The sequence below is a fragment of the Rhipicephalus microplus genome, chromosome 6 (genome assembly GCF_043290135.1).
Source record: "Rhipicephalus microplus isolate Deutch F79 chromosome 6, USDA_Rmic, whole genome shotgun sequence".
Lineage (NCBI taxonomy): Eukaryota > Metazoa > Arthropoda > Arachnida > Ixodida > Ixodidae > Rhipicephalus > Rhipicephalus microplus.
Genome location: NC_134705.1, coordinates 37,843,158 through 37,863,340, shown reverse-complemented (window position 1 = coordinate 37,863,340; position 20,183 = coordinate 37,843,158). Strand labels below are relative to the sequence as shown.

The following is a 20,183-nucleotide window of genomic DNA, read 5'->3' as shown; positions in this document are numbered from 1 at the left end:
CTATCTATGTAGCCACCTACGACTTTTAGCTCTCCAGGCCGTTTCGATAATTGTGTCGATACCAAACTTGGTATGGCATAACACGACTGTTTGAAGAACATATTTGACTAGTTATAACAACAAAATCAGGACATGTATGTCGTTATTGCCATGATTTACATCTAATGGTCCTGAGGCTCTGGTGGTGGTTTCGTTCACATGTCCCCAGGCAGCACGCCGCCGTTGGACCAATCTTGGACCAACATCGGCTAACATCGGCACCGACGTCGGGCCGACGTCGGAAGTGCAACTTCTTCCAATGTCGGGCCGACGTTCAAGCCAATGATGGGCCGACGTTTTGCCGATGTTTTAGCCAGTATGCAACCAACATTGGGCCGACGAAGGCCCATCGTATTGCCGACAAAGCTGCCAATGTTCGGCCAACATTGGGCCATATTTCAGCCAATCACATGCCATTTTTACGCCGATGTTAGCTGCACGACGAATATTGGCTACGGATGTACGACCGACATTGGACCAATCCAGGGCCACATTGCAGCCAATCAAATGCCGTTATTACACCGATGTTTCCTGCACGACGAATATTGACTACTGATTGGCTTGCCATTATGTAACCATTATTAGTAGGTAATTTTTCTTACCAGAAGATTTAAACAATATGCCTCGATGACCCGCTCTTGTAGCTTTGCAGCCCTGTATACTTGGGGCAACAGAAAATTGAATGCTGAGAACTGAAAGCAGTTACTCGATCTATTTCATCTTTTATACCTCATTCCCTTTGCTAACACTAGAAGTGTAGTTTATTTTTTTACCAATTTATCTTTTGCAATAGCGAGTGCTTTATTTGGTACTGGTATTTGGTACAGCAGATCGAAAAAAGTCGTTAGGAAGTAAATGTTGAAAGCGTATGTCCCCCACTTGCAATCCCCACATATGTCCCCCACATGGTAATCGAGAATATTCATAGTTTAGAGCATTTTTTTGTAACTAAAACATGGTGATGGTGCTTCCGAATCAGCATAAGCTAGCCGAACAGTGCACCACCGACAGTCTGCAGACTATTTATTCTTTGTTTTTTTTTATTTGATACAACGAAAAATGTATACATTGAAAAATATATATACACAACTAAAAAAGCCCCGCTCTACTGCAGGTCAGGTTGCGTTGGGGGCACAGTGACAGTGGTGCTGTCAAGGCCCTGGCTGCTGTGGCGGGGCAGGAAGCCAGCTGCCGCGAGCAGCCGATAATCTGCACTCTGAGAGTGGGGATCATCGGGCTGCTCCACAACAAATGCTTCTCTGAAGCGCCGCTTCCTGCCCCCACAGCGATCACCAGACCCTGGCAGCCACCTCTTAATAAAGTTGAGGGCCTCCGCCTGGTCGCACCCTGCTTTTTGGCAGATGACATCTGCATACAAGAACAGAAATACCATAGTACACATGAATCACTGCAGTACAGAGAATACACAAGGGTACACACACATAAAACAATGAACAAGTCTAACCTGTCACTAATCTACAGAGCCTCAGGTTCACAAAGGCCCTTTTCCCTTTTCTGCCATGAAGGCTGTACAGCACTTGCACGTCATGTGCCAATACAGCCTTCATGGCATTCACAGCAATTTCTCGGAGGCCACGTCCCCCAATCTGCAGGAGGTGCTTGCGCTGTAAAAAAATGCAAGAAGCACAGATGGGGTAAACGCAACAGCACATCGAAATGTTTTCATGATAAAAATCTGCAAGAACAGGTCAATGAAAACAACAACTTGAATTTTTGGGCATCACAACATTTCATTGTTTTTTTACGCTAACTTCAACTCACTTGACCTAAAATGGTTTCCACATCAGCCCTCTCACACTCAGTGTGAGAACCTTTCAGAGTCCTTCTCTGAATGCAGTTTCGCTGTTATGAAATCAAATACAACACTGTTATAACCCTTAATAAATATTGATTCTAGCTCTGAAATAGTATAATTACTTTGTACAGTGCTCAAATTCCAATACACGTTTCTTCGAGTTTACAATGTCTTTGCCTGAATGTTGACCAGGAGTAGCTTCTACAGGTGAAAAACGATAAAATCTGTGGAATTCAAAAAGAAGCTTGGACATGTTTTTAATCAATGCATTGTAAGCAGAGCACAACAAGATAAATGAACATGATCACGGCGTACTAAGAGGCAACCTTAGAGCGACCAAATCTTGGTCATAGATGAAACTGATAGAAAAATAAAGGTCGCACTAGATGGTCGCACCATTTGCTGTTTATATTTTTCTGTGATAGCCAACAAAGAGGCATGTCGCTATAGAAATCTCATCACAATAAACAAAGGTGCATTTTTCTTCACACTGCGAAATTGGGTGCATGTTAGATTTTTAAAAAAGTAAGAAATCGGCTAACACAAGGCAGGGTGAACTGTAGCTCAATGTAGAGAAAGCCGCAGCGGACACGAAATAGGGTGATAAATGAACAAAATTACTGAATGTCTGTTTTAAGCAGGCTACTGCTAGTCACTGCCCATCAAACACACGATGCCGCCTACATCGTCTGCTAGCTTAGGACAGTTCACTCAGACTTCACAGACTATAGTAAATACAGTCGAATCTCATTAATTCCAACACACTTAATTCGAACTGACGCTGTGGTCCTATCAAAGCTATACCGCGTTCCGAAAATGCTCTCAGCACCCCGCCCCATCCTGCGGTGGCACTTCAGACACCTCATCGCTGTGCTTGAAGAAGAAAATGAAGAAAAGGAAAGAAAAGACTGCGGTGGAATGTTTGCCAAATGCCAATCTGCGACATTCCTGTGCCCCGCTTCGGCTTTTTCCGTCCCTGCCACGTAGAGACCCTTCTCCTCTTAACACTGCACATGAAGAGAAAGAGGGGAAAAAAAGCTGTCGCAGAGAGTTGGCTCTCTCATGCCGATCTGCAACGCGCCGGTGTCACGCTTCCCTGTTTTTCGTTCCTGCTATGTAGAGACTCTTCTCCTTTCAACACCGCGCATGAAGAGAGAAAAAAAAAAAAGCTGCCGCGGAGTGTTTCTCTCTCGAATGCCGATCTGCTTTTCTCCAGGTGGAGACGCTCCTCCATTCTCATCATGTGCTGGCCACGCTCCGGCTGCAGCACAGATGGTAACAGTGGAAACACAGTTATCTTCAAAGAGTGTCAGCACTGGACATTGCCGCGCGCAACTTCTTTTGCCAGGAGAATACTGAAGCCGAAGTACAAATGCTTTGCAAACTGCACGCAAAACTTGTTGACTCGTTGCAAGGCCAACGTGTACAGACATGTATTGACTACTTTAATTAATGACGGATGTCCTGTAATTTGTGAATAAAACTTCTCCATGCACATGCATCACTGCATGGTGAGCCCTCCGCTCGTTTACCCTATTCACTCTATTCTACCGCACCCTCGATTGTAACGCGCGCCCGATTTACACAAAAAAAAAACATCGGTTGAATGCGCACCCTTTTTTCTTGTTGGCCCGCTTGATCACACCACTCGCGAAAACGACTCTTTTTGAGAGCGTCTTCCGTTTAAATATGAAGTACGGGGGAAGCTTATGCCTATCTGACGTGCAACAGAGCATTGCTGTCACTCTAGTTTTACCGTGGCCCGATGTCAGTACACAAACTTGCTTCGCCCCCTTCTCCTAGACGGTTGTGGTGCCAGGCATGTTGAAGTAAAGAGGCGTGTGATCGGCATTCCCGATTTGCCCAAGCAGGTAGCCGTTGTTGTGCCGCAAGTTTAGGAGGAACCTCTGAAGACTCTGAAGCTTTTCTTCGTACTCCTCCGGCAACTTCCGGCATATGCCCGTTCGCCTTTTCTCTTCATAAAGTTCGTTAGCCAGCACCTGCTCGCTTTAAAATGGCTCTGCATTAGCCCTTTTTCTAAGGCTAACTGCATAGCCTGCACTTGGAGCAGTTCTGTCGTCACGGGCCGCTGTGCCGCTCACTGCTTAATCACATACTCGCCGAGCAGCTCTTCAATTTGTGGAAACCGACCCTGCTGTGGTCCACTGAAGCCTTTGCGTGAATCTTTGCTGTCGACAATATTCTGCTTTTGTTTCCGCCAGTCCCGCACGCACGTTTCGGGAACTCCGAATGACCGCGATGCGGCCCGATTTCTGTCCGTTCCGGCACACGCGACGACTTTTCTTTTAGAAGCAGCATTGTGGTGCACTCGTCGAGTTTTTGGAGTCGGCCCTACCATGCCATAGATGCTAATGTACTACAAGATGACGAACTCCTCAGCACACGTATGAAGTGCCGCACATGGGAAACACAGGCAGAAATGACCGACGCGCCATGCCGACGCACGTAGGGGGCGGCCATTTTGTAAGCGGCGATGGCAATAGAATGACCATATTCATTTTTTTTTCGTACTCGATTCTAACGCACATGCGATTTATGAACTCTCTTAACCGGAAAAAAGGTGCGTGTTAGATTCAAGTAATTACGGTAACTTTCATTATTTTGAACTTCTTTTAATTTGAACAAATTTTCTGGCCTCTTTGAGTACGAATTATTCATATTCGACTGTAGTACAGTGGCTCATGAGATAACCTCACTAGTTTGTTTCCCGAAACACAGTATCTTAAAGCAGTACTAAATTTCTGCATGTTACATAGGCATATTAAAAATCAAGAAATATACACCAATGCCGCAGCCACAGCTTTACTCTGCACAGCTGCCTCTGCTGCCTCCACTTCTCCAATTGTACCAGCAGGCAGCCGGGGAAGGTCAAAGGGGCGCTGTGCTGGCTGGGCGTGCTGAGGCACGGACAAGAGCCGTACCTTGTGCTTCAGCTGTCGCACCTCCTGCAGAACCTCTCTTTGTTGCTGCCGGATGCCAAGTTGGATCCGATCCGTAGCAATAGAGCTGAAACATACAAGAGTACATACCATATTTACTCGCACAATTTGCATCCTCACATAATTTGCTCACCAGTATAATTAGCCAGCCTGCTTTACTACAAGAAACTTTTTGCTCGCATACTTTGCCCTCCCCAACCAGCCCGAGCCACCTTGCCAGCACACACACAGACACATTTGACTTCATGATGCTCTGGTCAGGCAAATCTCTTGTCGAGCAGGCGAGTGCAGTCTTACACAAAATGGACTGAGTGCAAGGTCCCTTCTTCCATGAACTTTTATGCTTTCCCTAGAATATCGAACTTGAAAACTGAAACCTGTTTATGTGTAGTGCGAAATGCCTAAAGGTTTGCCTCCTATCTTCCCACCTCTTCCACGGCAAGAATGTATTCCCGAGACACAGCACAGATGTTGAACGCGTGCAAGGACCTGTCGCATCAACTAGATGAGGCAGGTTTTCGCACTCATTTTTTTTTTCGGTTTCGCCATCTGGCCATTGCGTTTTTACCGTTCCTTGTGATAGGCCACAATAATTATATACGAGGCAGATTGCTGTTATAAAGCTTACCGAAGAAAACTGAAACCGTGCTACCGCTAAGCACATCAGCGTGGAGTTGTTCGACATGCAATATTCAGTATGGGAGCCAGCAGAAGAGTGCGTTGAATAAGACTTAGCATAGAAGCTTGGGTGTGTTGGTTAGATATCGGAGGGAACACAACGCAATAGAAGACTGGGACAAGGAATGGACACACGCACACATGAAGGGCGACACACACAGCACTGTGTTGGCATCGCGCTTCCTTGTCTGCATCTTACTTTACGTTGGGTTCCCGACAATTATTGGAGAGTACTTATGTTCTCTGGTATAACCCTGTCGTGGGAACTGGTTTTTGTGAGCACTGTTCGGAAGAACTTCAAGAAAATTGGGGCATTTGAACAGGCTTAGCAAACAAATGACAATCCGCTTTGAGACAGCTGTGACAGCGCCTGCAACATATATTCCCAGTTGAGCTTTTAGGCCAGCGATTCCTACTAGCTTCGCACATGACCGGATTGACAAAAAAAGTACACATAATACGCGAGTATATACCGCATTTGACTCTGTAGCTTTGATGAACCAGGCAGATACACAAATTTATCCAAAACTCCATTGATTCTGTTGCAAAATTATTCAACAAACAAATTGCGATGTTATCCATGTTACTATACGATTGTGGCACTTTACCATTGCAGCTTTCCAGGAGGCACACATAGTGCAGCGTTAGTTCACCACTCGCAGTTAATTGTATGCAGTAGGTTGCTCACAGCAACTGACTGCATGCAATGGTGAACATCTTGCATGCTTGCACCGCTGTTTCAGCATGCTGGCTGCTTCCCATACGGCTATCAATTGATGTTCACAAAATTGGGAAGATGAAGAAAGACTACACAGTGCCCTCTGGCCACCCTATACTCCAAACCTCCAGCCAACAAACAAACAAAAGAAACAGAAGTATGCAAATGAATATTATTCCTAATGCAGCTGGAATGGAGTGTAGTTTTCACCAATTCTGTGTGTTAAGTCAATATGGAGTGAGTTAACTCCATAAAGTAGCTTTTCTCATAACAGTGTTCACTCTATTGTAACACAAGGAGTGACTTCATAGCATCTAGAAAGAAAAATACAATCTTCAGTATTTGATAGAAATGTGAGGCTCTACCTTAAAACAACAATAATCTGGAAAAAGAACTCATTTTATTCGAAAAAAAAGGTAGCACAGTTGATCCCCTTTACAAGAGACACTGATGTAACAGACAAACGGGGATAAGAGGCACCAGTGTGCAGGCTTACATTTGGCCCATCATGCATCAGGCACTCCGTAGATGTGCCTGTGCAGCCGGGAGCCCTGCAGTCAAGCATGCTGAGCAAGACTGTTGACCACTGTACAATGACACATTGCCACAAAATTTCAAAACTTCGTTTCACAGACTTCTGCAAAAGCTTCTTACACTCTTGCATAATTTTTGCACAAGCTTCTCTCATTCTTGCGTGATTTTCGTCAGAACATATAAGTGTTGGAAGTTGTATGTCCCCAAAAACTTGCACAATACAAATAGCATACATTAAAGTCTATCACTTAATACGTGCATAGTGTAACAATGAAAGGAAACTCACGCATGGTTTGGTCCGAGCCTTCCCCGTGCGGTGCCTCCTTGAGCCTTGGAGAGCACTGTACAGCTAGAGCAAAGTAGCATCAATCCAGTGTTAATGGCAGGTTAACAAGACGACAAAACTAACCCCCATATTCATAAACGCTCCCCGACTCGACTTTCACCCTTCACTTGACAGAGTTGAGCACTGCGCCGCTGCTCATTTGAAAGCGACGCTGCGCTACTCGAGAATCACAGCAGATTATTGCTGACATGCAGCAATTTTCTCTGCTTAGAGACGGCGCTCCCATCAGCCATCTCAAGTGAAGGTGAAGCGCTGAGTGGAGGGACGTTCTAGAATACGGGGGTAAGATTGGTTGCAAGAACACTACAATAGGCACACTTAATTTTTACACTTCATCTATATTGTACAGCTACACACATTCTGCATCCTTATAATGCAACATATACATACAGGCTTATAAAGTAAACCCTGTAGGCTGCTCAAATAACACCTACACAAAAAAATTACCCAAAAGTGGCCATGCGCAGAGTACTTTTATTTGAAACTCACAAAACTTTTGCGGTGATGGAGAATAAATAAGACAGGTTACGCTTGGAGGCACATGAGACCTTCGCAGCTTTCATAAAGTACAAAAAACAATATGGTATGTGTGTGTGTATGTACGCATGAAGCTTCAGCCTTTACATACGGTTTCTTGAAAGAATCGACTATGAATTTTATGGCACCTGTGTCCTTCAGCGCAATTGAAAGCCTGCTGATCAGTGTGTGCAATTGTGGAATAGTTACATGGAAAATGGCGTGAAACACCTAAAATCAAATTTTTCTAGCTAGGAAATATGCAGCTGTGTATACACAACACATGCTGCAAACAGTGGGAGGTGACCACAAGAGTGATTTGAGTGTAAGCGGCAGTATTCCGCATTCATGCACCCCGCCATTTTCAACTGTTGCCCAAAAGCAGCACCACTTCAGCGTGCAACTTTTTTTTTTACATCATAAACAGCACGGAATACAGCGAGGATGAAAACAACATATGCATTTAAATTTTGAGCACTATTTATGGTGCGCATGGTTGATTGATTGATATGTGGGGTTTAACGTCCCAAAACCACTATATGATTATGATAGACGCCGTAGTGGAGGGCTCCGGAAATTTAGACCACCTGGGGTTCTTTAACGTGCACCTAAATCTGAGCACACGGGCCTACAACATTCCCGCCTCCATCGGAAATGCAGCCACCGCAGCCGGGATTCGAACCCGCGCCCTGCGGGTCAGCAGCCGAGTACCTTAGCCACTAGACCACCGCGGCGAGGATGGTGCGCATGAAAAAAAAAATAGGCCTTTGTACAACAACGCATTCATAATTTGCCTTCACGGACCTTCTGTTAGGCTGCACCACATACAGATTTTTTGTGGCTTTCAAAAGAGATTTGAAAAAAAAATAATAACCGTGTTTACTCTCGTCATGAGCGCACTCACTAAGTCACCCTCATTTCAGTCGCCAAAATTTTGAATTTTTTTTTTCTCCCACATATTAAACACACACCTTACGTTCATCCGCTGAAGTCCCACGGGCTCCCCCCCCCCCCCCCCCTTGCCGCCTTCGCTCGCTACCACGTGCCATTTTATTTTTGTTTCTATTTGTTCACGGAACGTCCCCTGTCTTTTTTAATTATCTCTTGTAACATATGTGGCATTATCTTGTTCCCGAGGTGCCACAGGTGCTCTGCTATGTAGATGCACCATTAAACTAGTATTTTTGATCAACTGTGCATTTCTGATGTTTACCTTGCAAGTACGTAAAACTGGCATGCTTCTTGATCTACGATACACATGTGGCTTGTCTCACTTTGAAGGAAAAGTTAGCATACAATGGTGTAAATGCTTAGAATTTGAAATATTGAGGCAGCAGCACACCGGAGATGATCATATGGTAAAAAAACAAGTGCTGCCTTATTACTGGCAAGTTGTCACTTATATGTACAAATAAATTTTGCGAGCTAAAAAAAGTACAAAAGCACAGCGAGGCTATGATGTGGTTAAACCTGTGGGTTCGCTTCATTTATCACGCCATATGATGAAGCTTCCTTTGGTAAAACTGCTCAGATTATAAAAAAAGTTTGCTGTCCAATACAGCAACTATACAAAGTGTGCACGTGCATCTCGCCGCGCCTTTTCGTCACTTCCGAAATGCGCCACCAACATGCCCGGGCACCAACCGAATCTATTGCCTACAACTGCCATGTTGTCTCCTCGTGCTTGCACCCGTTTAGTTTTGCCTCACGATGCAAGTTTGAGAAATTATGAGCTGCTAGTGAGGCAAGTTGATTTAGTAGTCCACGCAGAGGGAGCAGAGCTTAGGGTGTTTCTTCGCTGAAAGTTATAACCTGAAATTGAGAACGCACATTCCAATTTTCCTAAAAGTACCAGCGTATTTGGCTGGTGCAGATTAACAAAAGCTACTTGAAGAAACTTTGCAATATTTGCATCTTCAGGTGCAACTTCATTACGGGTAAGTGCCATAGCCAAGTATTTACCTGCAAACAGATATAGCTTACCAAGATACTGTACATACAAACTTGTCCGCAGTTAAAATCATGATGGCGAGGAAGGTGGTCAAAATCGTGATGGCGATCGCGGAGATTTGGTATTGCATTGAAACAAACTATAAAGAATGGGAAACAATATTAGTTCACTTTGAAGTACAGCCGATCGGTTCAAGTTGGGCGTCAGGATTTTTTTTAATTAGTCAATTAATTCTATACACGGTCTCTATCATGTTCAGTGACTCCACTGTACATTAGCGTACAACAAAAGCAAAAATACAAAGTGAAAAGTGTGTTAAAGCATACGCGAAAAATAAAGTGATGACTGGCATTACCGCGGCACACACCACGCAAAGTCGCTATCTGCCTTGTATAATATTTTCCTCGACTATTTCCACAAATTGCAATCAAAGAGGCTCAAGCTCAACATCAGCACTGTTTAAAACACTTGGGGGGGGGGGGGGGGCATTGCTACTTTGGTGGCGTAGGCCGTGACAATATATTCATAATATTATATCTCTTGTAAACTTGCCTAGCTCTGCACGACTAGTTTTCGATGGGAGCAGCTGTGCTTCGCACATCCACTCTTAAAATTGCGGCTCGAGAGATTTTGAGCTTTCACTTGTTTTTGGGCCAGGCAATTTGTAGTGAAAGCAAGATAATAGGCCCTCATAGGTTGTGGCGGGTAGCTGGTGTACGCCGTGGCTGGTATATGTGTCGCACATCTTGATTATCTGGTCTTGTATTGAGTGAACGAGCGAGGCCTTCCTAATCCAATGAGCTCGTTAAAGTAAGACAACAAAAAACCACAATGCTTCCACATCGTTCACAGCAACAGATGACGAGCCCCCAACAAACCGCACTGCAGCACGTGAACTGCCGTAGGTACCCAGGGAGTTACCCGGGCATGGCGGGAGAGGGCGACAACGGCAGAAGTGACATCACAAGAACACTATGTATAAAGGGGACATTTAAAGACTTTTTTCCCATTTTTAAACTTCGTGCACTGTTCTGTCACAATTTATAGCTCAGAATAGTTGTATTTTGAAAAGGGCACTAATTCATAAGCCCAATGGTTTAGCATGGGTGCATTTAGGGGGCCCATTCTACGTTTTACTTATGCCCTTCAAGAACTTGCTTACAGGGCCAAAGTCCTGTTTCAGAAAGAACACGCTAGTGCGTGGCCAGCAGTCCGTCAAGCATTAGTGCTGGTGAGATTTGGAAATGCAGCGCATGAGCATCCTCATCTGCTACTTCTCTGCTCATGCTCTCGGGGCTTACTTGCGAGGCACGGTCCTTCGCACTTTTCATTTTCACACTGTAAATCAACTGATACCAACTCTGCCTTCCATTATTTATTAAACCAATATTTCATGGTCACGAGGACGAGCTTAAAATGTTTGCTACATCAGACCTGAACAGCATTTTGAGTCATCGAAACTTGCTAGTTGCAGCGAGCATTATGCGAAAAATATGATGTGCTTTACGGTGACAACTTGCAAAACACTGCAGCAACGATTAAAATCATGCATTTTTTGTGCTCACAGGAAATCCCTGAAGCAGGAGGCACTGGGCTAGATAAATTGCGCAGCTAAAATACGGATGCGCTTTCCAATGCTGTCATGCGTACAGGCGGAGAAATGGCAGACAAAACTGGGCGCACCCCGATTCTATGCGCATGCGTCCCATTCACAAGCCTCGCTGCCAGTTAGCACCACATGGCTCACTGTCCATGAGCTCGCTTGTTTCCTGTAACAGTGGACCATACGGTACACCTATTTAAAAACGAGGATAGAATGTATATAATGCAGCATCTGATGAAGCCATGACGATGTGTTGCTGATGAAATCTGGAACTCTAGTTAGTACCCTTATTGTTAACCAGCCGACCGACTAGCAAAAAGATTTGCGACTGAAATGATGGCATCTACACCTGCCCTTAAAGGGACACTGAACAAAGTTTTTGCCGCCGAGATTTTCAGCCAAAGCAAAAGATTGGGCCATGAACTTCATATACAATAATAATTTCAAGCAGAAACTACGAAAACATACTGAATTTAATGAGCCTTTTACAAAATGCCGCGTCTAGCTCTTAGACACGGCGTTTTCTAAAAGGTCGCGACATTTATTTTTCAAGTTTTTTTTTTGTTATTCAAGACAAATCTACGGTGCATTGTTCACAGAAAACAAAATTGCCTCGGTAAGATTTCTTTGCGAGCAGCTTACTAATTTTAAGGCAGGCGCGTTGATTCGTGAACTGAAGGATGCGAGTGATCGATCTTGCCTGTTAGTGGCTAGGCGACAAAGGCTTTACCTCATGTCCTGGTGTAGCTAAGTCACGCAAATGGGGCAGAAAATGTGCATTATCATTTATTTCACCTAAATATCACACGTATGTGACTTATTGCCGGTGACAGGTAATCACGATGAAGCCGACAAGTTGCAAAGCTGAACAAGAATTCACTCGAATGAAAAACCAACCAATACTCACGTGCACGGTGAAGTCGAACACGTCGTCCGTCAATGTTGTCGCTGATGCCCGAAGGAAAAGAGAAGAGGACAAGCGACGGGGTCGTCTCTTTCTATAAAGTCGGCGGAACTGCCAGAACGGCCAACACAAAAGGCATCGGGTTGACATTCCTCCATCTGGGCATCAGTCGCCCCACCCGGGCATGCAGCTGCTACTGGTTCTACTACTATCCTCTTCCCCGTGCCTCTTCCCGACATTGCAGTGTTGCTGCCATACTCGCGAATCTTTTTAAATTAAAGCACGCAATCATGTATTATCGTGCGCCCTACTAAACTTAAAAACAGTGCGCCGGTACATGAGATCACGAAGCGCGGTCCACGCCATCACAAGAGCAATTAGAGAAATGAAACAAAGAAAACAAAAATGTATAAAATATTTTGTCTCAATACGATCCGCAATCCAGTTTCCTGCAGCGGCTTTTGGCTCTATATGAACGGCCAAGCCAGTGCCAAGCCAAGCTTGCGTCCCTGATCAGCTGTTTGTTTCCATCGAGAATTCAACAGTGAACTGGCAATTTGTTTAGATGATATTGCTAAAGGGCTTGAAATTGAATATTTCACTACGTACTACTGCTGTACTTTTCCTCTCTGTTTCCTGATCACAGTGATGAGATTGAGGAGGTTACAATTCAGAAAACAGCAAGTGCAGCTCAAGCATTGCTAGTATCGCTGTTTCGGTAATAAAATGTTACAAAGATTTTGCCCCGCGACCTGCTTGCCGTGTTCGAGCACGCAGTAGAAATTTACGGTGCCGCGTTTGAAGGGTTGAATAAAATTGCAATATTACGAAAGAAAGGCTCTGAAGCAACATCGCATTTTATCAGGCCTACACCTCCCACACCTAGACGAGTAAAACTCGTCGATATTATCTTGCAAAGCTGTGTATAATATTTAAAACACATTCTTTAGCCCACGATGAATTGTTCTCTCGTGTGGCTTCTCCATTTGGTACTGTCATGTTAACTTACAAAGGCAACTTTCCATATTTAGTCTCTTTAGATGTTGCAAAAGCTTGACACGTGGTGTGTATGCCATACTGATAATTCTCCTCGTAACCTGGGTCCGCCTCTTTAAACAGCGTCGCATTTTATTGTTCGCAATTGTGTTTGTTTTATACTGTAAGCGAGCTGTGTGATTTCATCAATATTCACGAGTGTTCCCTGACTATACAAACACGTGCGTCTTATTTGGTGCGGTGCACGTTTGTATGTAGCAAAAAATGTCATTTCGTCAGCGTGTGTCTGCATACACTTGCATGCCCTGCAGTACGTGTACATAATTAATGCAGTAAGGACTGCAATGCATAGCCTTGCATGGGACATATATTCCATGCACCCTCAGAGAAATGTTGTTTGTTATGAGCCTACTGTTTATCATTACATTTTTTTTTTCGTTAAAGTTTCATCTCCATATAAAGCAGCTGTATACAAGCACGAGCTCCAGCAGCTTCCTCGTTGTTCCATTTTGAATAAAAACACCAAGCCTACCCAAATCAATGATCTGTTTGCTATCATTACTGTTATGTGTTCTACGATGTACACAAGGATAGTAGTATACAAAAAATAGGGAGGGAATTGAATGCCCTGCCTGCATGGCTGCGCCGTTTCACAAGATCAGGCGCTGCGCTATGAAGCTTCCTACCGGCCTGCAGAAATTCAAGGGAGCGTACAATAGCGTGGTTCAAGAGGACTTGTGGGGAATACTAGACACACTGGGTGTAAAAGATGGAGTCACTAATCGTTTAAAGGAAATCTATAAAACTAACAAGGTAGTTAAAAAGTGGGAAAAACAGGTATCCAAGCCCACAGTGGTGAAACGTGGACTTAGGCAGGCGTGCCCACTGTCACCCTTATTCATGATGTACCTACAAGGATTAGAAGCCAAATTAGAGGCAAGGGGACTTGGCTTCAACCTCTCTTTAGTCAAACAAGGAAAACGCATTGATCAGGCACTACCAGCATTAATCTACGCAGATGATATGGTGCTAATGGCCAACAACAAGGAAGATTTGCAGAGGTTGATGGACATCGGCGGTAATGAGGGAGATAGGTTAGATTTTAGATTCAGTTAGGAAAAATCAGTAGTCATGATTTTTAATGATAACAAAGGTAGTGAGCTTAGAATACAGGAAGTCACGCTAGAGATAACAGATAAATACAAATAACTGGTCGTATGGATAAGCAATGGGACCGAGTACCTGAGGGAACACGAAATATGCGTGACGACTAAAGATAACAGGAATGCAGCAGTGATGAAAAATAGGGCACTGTGGAATTACAATAGGTATAAGGTTGTGAGAGGAATATGGAAAGGGGTCATGGTTCCTGGGCTGACGTTCGGCAATGCGGTCTTGTGCATGAGATCAGAAGTTCAAGCAAGATTAGAAATTAAGCAACGTGGAATAGGTAGGCTTGCTTTAGGAGCTCACGGGAATACACCAAACCAGGGAGTACAAGGTGATATGGGATGGACATCATTTGATGGCAGGGAAGCTAGCAGCAAGATAAAATTTGAGAAGCGATTGAGAGAAATGGGGGAGGAGCGTTGGGCTATGAAGGTTTTCAGCTACTTGTACATGAAGAATGTCAATACAAAATGGAGGAAGCGAACCAGGAAATTGACTGGTAAATACTTAGAAAACAGCAGGTGGCCAAACCAGAAAGAACTATCGGTTAAAAAGGAACTGCAGGAAACGGAGACTGACATGTGGAGAATTGGCATGATTAAGAAGTCCACACTAGAGATGTATCGAACTTTTAAGCAGGAAATTGCCAAAGAAAGAATCTATGATAATACTCAGGGTAGTTCTCTACTGTTTGAGGCCAGGACGGGAGTATTGCGAACCAAGACATATTGGGCCAAGTATGAAGAGGTAGACACAATATGCGGTGCGTGCGAAGAGAAAGAAAAAACTGCCGAACACTTGACAATGCTCTGTAAAGGGCTTAACCTTATAGTTCAAGATGATGGCGCAGAGTTTTTCAAAGCACTGGTGTTTAGGGACAGGGAGGGCAAAATAGACTTTAAGCGGGTAGACTTAACTAGAAGGAGGTTATCTGATTGGTGGCTAAAGTCAAAGCACGATTGAAAATTAAACCCTTCACTTCAAAGTACCCGTCCAACTTTACTATTTAAAGGGGAAAAAAAATCTAGTGGTTAGTTCACTAAGCATTACGGCTAGGTGACGTTAGCCGCCGCCCGATCTAAAGGGTACGGCCACATCCATCCATCTATCCAGCCAAGAATATGCTCTCTGGCTTGTTGCTCCAGGCCTAGTCAGGTAGATTTTCTGGCCTCACCGTTGAATTGTTTGCTCGGGTTGTGGCTTGCAAACATTGCGGTTTTGGGCTTCGTATCATCTAGTTCTGTCATCATGTCCTCCAAGTGGAGGACATGTCGCAGTGTGAGGAGGGAGTACGACAAGGCGCTGATAGAATGAGCTATCAGTCTTACCAGGCAGGCGGCTGAGAGCGCACCAAGGCAGCTGACGCACACCAGCACTATCCGCTTTCTGTATAATACAGGCTAGGGAATTATAGAAACACAGAGCAGAAATCAACTCTTGTGCCTCTCTCAGGCACTCACAAGGCGGAACCTGCTTCGAACACTGAGGATTGAGCTAAGCAACACCATGCGTGACGATAAATCATTGTCTCCTATTGCAATAATGATAAAGGCACGCATGCAACTTAAACCATTGTCACGCAAGATGAATTCACAACACCATTGAAGTGAACCCAAGCCACGTGCTGATTATTATGTACGGTACTAGCGCTAAATTCATGCAGACGTTTAGTTGGCGCTGCAGTAGGCCTAGTTGAAGGAATGGCCACAGCTACTGCTGTGATGGAGAACGGGCTCATTAACATCTTCATGTAGATTAAAACGGCTTACCCCGAAATGGCTGGGAGTGTCACGCTATCCCTAGCAGTGGCACATGCAGTTGCATATTTAACGATTACAGAAATGGCGTACCGATTTCCAAAGCACCTATCAATACTTCCGTCAAGGCGTAGCACCAAACACTTTATCGCACATTTCGGGAAACATTCCTTTTTCTCCCAATCTGGTGGCTAGGCATGACTACGCCCAAGAATAAGCATGTTATTATGTATGTCGGAGGTATTTTCATCTGATTCCTGAAAAATTATTTCCCTAAACCCATGGAAAAAAAAGAAAATGGAATTCGCACCTGTCATCACATTGCACCCCATCACAGGAATGGGATCAGATTGGCCTGGCGCTCAATACTCCCTTACGCTTAATCAGAGCTCGGTCTGGCACCAGCTCCAGACAAAACCATTTATAATCTCCTGTCTGGCACATCTGTTTTACTCTGCTCTCTCTCAGCCAGAGTGCACCATGTACCTGTGGTTCACCCCTGGTGGATCTTTTTCACTGTTTGTGAATTGCACACAAAGCCCTTACTGGTAGATCCTATTCCCAATTCTTCACTATTCTCACGGGAGGCCACTCTTTGAGCAGCTTACATCACGACATATGCGTGTCATGATGTCAGTGCCGTCTTTTTCAGAGTCGGGGCCGTCTTTTCTTTCTCTTTTGCTCCTTCCCTGTCCTGTGTTTCTGGTGTTGCGCTGCAAACAAGTGAAGATGTTAAAGAACACCAGATGTTCAAAATTTGCTTCTCATTAATATATCGTGGTTTTGGGAATTAAAACCCCACATATATTGAAAGAAGACGCATGAAAAGGGAAGGATGATATTGGAAACTGGCAAAAAAGGGATGACAGACTTCTTAAGCTATGCTGCCATTGAGATTTTCAGCTGTTCACGCAATTCTCACACGTCGCTTTGATGCAGCTATGCACATATCACACAAGCATGCTGACTGTACAGTTAGTATAACTGCAACCTTCATGTACCCAGCCTTCATGTACCCTCTATGACATTTCAGAACATCTGAGTCAGTGTTAGCATCAAGTTATGTTCTTCATGCTGGGGAACCAGTGTGATGAGTTTCTACAGAATGAAGCCCATTTCTACAGAATGAAGCCCTGTCTACCTGGAACAAGCTGCAAGATATATAACTAAACGGCCCTTTTCAGGGCCAGTCAATCTCTGTCCGGCTTGGATGCACCAACTGATTCCCTTTATCATCAACCCTCAATAAAACTAGCAAATGTTTGTACATGTGCAAGCAGTGTCATTCAATATCTTAGGAAATGCTTGTGAAGCAATTTCAAGGAGAATCGTTTTTCTGATCTCATAGTGAGGCATTAGGAACACCTTAGTCACACCAAATGCCATTATTCAATGAGAGGAACAAGAGAAATATTTCACTGGGAACTATGAAGTAAACAAAAAAGAAATGTTTTCAGATACTGCGAGATCATTTCATAAAAAAGCTCAGAAGTTGCTATGTGTGGCCACATTCAATCTGTGCAAGCATCGTGTGGTTACAAAATTCTGTACCAAACATAGGTTCAGCTTTCTGGAATAGACCGCGCTGCACAAGCTAGCTCAGTGCATGCACTTCTGTACCCTGCCAGAGAATATTTTTACCACCAGTATGTTGTAACGTGAAGTGAAATGGTGATTGCATACTAGGGCGCGTCCTGCAGGACCCCAATAAAGTTGTTTCACTTGTACGGTTGGTGTGCTGTAAGCAGAACATTTCCAAGAAAAATCGTATAGTTTGGAGGAGGACTTAAGCAAGGAAAGGTGTAGATAAAACACTGGATTCACTGGCATTATCCTCACCAAGTATAACATTGTTTTTCTGGTGAAGCTTTGTGTCTGAACAGCGAGCAGGATAAGCTGGTAAAAACATGCAAAATGGGAAGTCTAGCACAGCAATCTGTGCAGTACTGCTCATTTCATGGAGCATTAATTTCACAGGCTTTGCTCATTGTTAGCGTTAAGCCTATATTATGTCCACTGCAGGGTGGAAGCCCAATCAATGTTCCCTGTCCTGTATGAGCCAATTTCATATTATGGCTGATAATTTCTCGATCTCATTGGAACTAATCACCTGCCACCCTCTGCTACATTTCATGTGTCCTAATATAAATTAATTGACATTACTGACCTGCCATCCATCTTTTTTTCTCATTCCCAACTAATGCATTCGTTTTTGATAAACTCTGCTTTCTTCCCATGTCTTAATATTATGCTAGCCTTTTTTCATTTTTCTGAAACATTATCTTTGCTCAGAAGCTAGAAGTTATAAGAAAGAACATAACGACATTCTACCTCCTGAGCATATGGCATCATCAATACAAAAATGTAATAAAAGTGAGAACACATCCTATCTATATAAGAGGCCCTAAAATACTGCAGGAGGCAACAAATAAACTGGTATTTGTATAAAGGCAGTGACAAAAACTTTGACTACTGTCACTTCTTCTGATTCTTGGGACATCTTTTTTAGTACATCATAACACATAATTACACATTTACACAATTTACACAGAGGAATTGCCACCACGTGCATTGAGGCCACCCTTCAGAAGTCATGTGAGCACAAGGATGAGGTAAGCCTTAAAAACCAGATTAAAAGACTAAAGGATGCTGGATATCCCAACAGCACCATCACACCCGTGTGCTAAACCCTCCTGCAGAAAGTCAAGTTAAACAAAACAGGACCAAAATAAAAACAGAATGACCAAAGATCTTTGCATGCTATACCGTACGTACATAAGGTATTTCACAATATAAAGAAAATAGCGAGCCGATATGATTTTATCGTGTTATTTGCCATCCCTTGCAAGTTTTCAAAAGTGTGTGTACTAAAAAGCAACAGGAATAGCCATTATTTCACCATTCGTCATGAGAATAGGTATACTGAATGCCAATATAATGTTGTGTATGAGATACTATTGACACGTGGAAACGTAAACATAAGACAAACTGGGCAATGCCCCAATGTTTGAGCAAGACAGCATGCTTAAAATGTTAAGAATGGCTATGGTAGTCGCGTGGCCATACACTGTAAAGAATGTAAGTGCAGTTCTATGTTTCATAAAACACTGTTTTTGAAAAAAGCAAGAACAAGAAATAAAAGAGAGACTGTGAAAGCATTTTCTTGTCAGGAAGGCCATGGATCAGTGCATCAGTATACCTTCACTCATCCATTCGAAGAGAGAGTATTCTTTTCTCAGTTAAGATTATATTATCATGGTCTCACATGTGTCGTTGTGCATGAGCACTGTTCTTGTACTCTGTAAAAAAGTGGGCGTAGTACCTTCAATAAAATTTAGTTGGCAGTCAGCGCTCTTTCCTGTCCTTTTTGTCTCTTCCTGAACTTCTCTCACTGTTACTAGAACACAACCACGATGAACCAACTTGCCCAGATTAAGCTATTGTTGACGAAAAGTCAGAGCATGAAAATACTTCAGGGGCTCAGAACCTCCTCACTACCCGTCTAGATACAGCCCTGGTCTATGTGTTCCGAGAGTGAAGCACTAGTGGAGCTATCTAACTACCTAACGGTGAGGAGGGTTTGTGTATACTCGAGCTCCTTTCATGACATGGTGACCGGTGGCAGGTTGTTGAAATAACATGCTGTGTGGGAGGTCAAGATTTTGATTAAGAACGCTGAGTATGAGCCAGTCACATTAGGCGTTCAAGACTTTTTGCGATATTCACTCTAGCATAGGACCTTGTTTGGTGGTTGACGTGTGCATTTGATCACATTGTAGTCTTCCATCATAATTTTTTTGCCACTTGGCGTCGACGCTCTTGAGTTGTAACAAAGTAATTAAGCATCCAGGTACAAGTATCTTCTGTCAGTGTTTCAATGAAGAGCTGAATATGAGTAATAGCTTCCATCGATACTTCTGGCATTGGTGTATGCACATTTCTTTTGAAGTTCTCTTGTAAAAAAGGCATTAAAGGTATGTTTTTGTGACTTTTTAGTGTTGGCCAGAACTGCTGGTGTGTCCGAACGGCTCTTCGATTGGTTGTGGTGTTGTCTTGTTCAGGGCCACAGAGCTTTCAGTCTTTTTTTATATTTGCCTTCACAGGAATGCTCTTTGCATGCTTCTTCAGTACTTTGTATTATTCCTAAAGCATTGACTTCCAGATTTTGATTGTGGTGCTTTAATCTAGTGTTCAA

At 43.6% G+C, this 20,183-nt stretch overlaps 2 protein-coding genes across 3 annotated transcripts; both read right to left on the bottom strand.

Annotated features, from left to right (window-relative positions):
- Positions 1-1,061: 1,061 nt before the first annotated feature.
- Positions 1,062-1,678, bottom strand: LOC142764754 (uncharacterized). The gene is made up of 2 exons (XM_075865277.1): positions 1,505-1,678; positions 1,062-1,407 (listed from the first exon to the last, which is right to left on the bottom strand). The coding sequence occupies exons 1-2, from the start codon at positions 1,605-1,607 to the stop codon at positions 1,145-1,147; spliced, it is 366 nt and encodes a 121-aa protein (XP_075721392.1). The 5' UTR covers positions 1,608-1,678; the 3' UTR covers positions 1,062-1,144.
- A 2,992-nt stretch (positions 1,679-4,670) lies between these two features.
- LOC142764753 (uncharacterized) lies at positions 4,671-12,524 on the bottom strand. 2 transcript variants are annotated; one of them, XM_075865274.1, is made up of 3 exons: positions 12,069-12,524; positions 7,032-7,094; positions 4,671-4,882 (listed from the first exon to the last, which is right to left on the bottom strand). In XM_075865274.1, exons 1-3 carry the CDS (start codon positions 12,213-12,215, stop codon positions 4,745-4,747), a joined length of 348 nt encoding a protein of 115 aa, XP_075721389.1. In that variant the 5' UTR covers positions 12,216-12,524; the 3' UTR covers positions 4,671-4,744. The 2 variants fall into 2 exon arrangements, with proteins under 2 accessions (XP_075721389.1, XP_075721391.1); XM_075865276.1 differs by having other exon boundaries at positions 7,032-7,086.
- Positions 12,525-20,183: the final 7,659 nt, after the last annotated feature.

Coding starts and splice junctions, on each gene's coding strand:
- LOC142764753 (XM_075865274.1), bottom strand. CDS start 12,215: ATGTCAACCCGATGCCTTTTGTGTTGGCCGTTCTGGCAGTTCCGCCGA. Junction 7,095..12,068: donor TGTTCGACTTCACCGTGCAC/GTGAGTATTGGT, acceptor ACTTTGCTCTAG/CTGTACAGTGCTCTCCAAGG. Junction 4,883..7,031: donor AGGCTCGGACCAAACCATGC/GTGAGTTTCCTT, acceptor TGTATGTTTCAG/CTCTATTGCTACGGATCGGA.
- LOC142764754 (XM_075865277.1), bottom strand. CDS start 1,607: ATGAAGGCTGTATTGGCACATGACGTGCAAGTGCTGTACAGCCTTCAT. Junction 1,408..1,504: donor GCTCTGTAGATTAGTGACAG/GTTAGACTTGTT, acceptor TCTTGTATGCAG/ATGTCATCTGCCAAAAAGCA.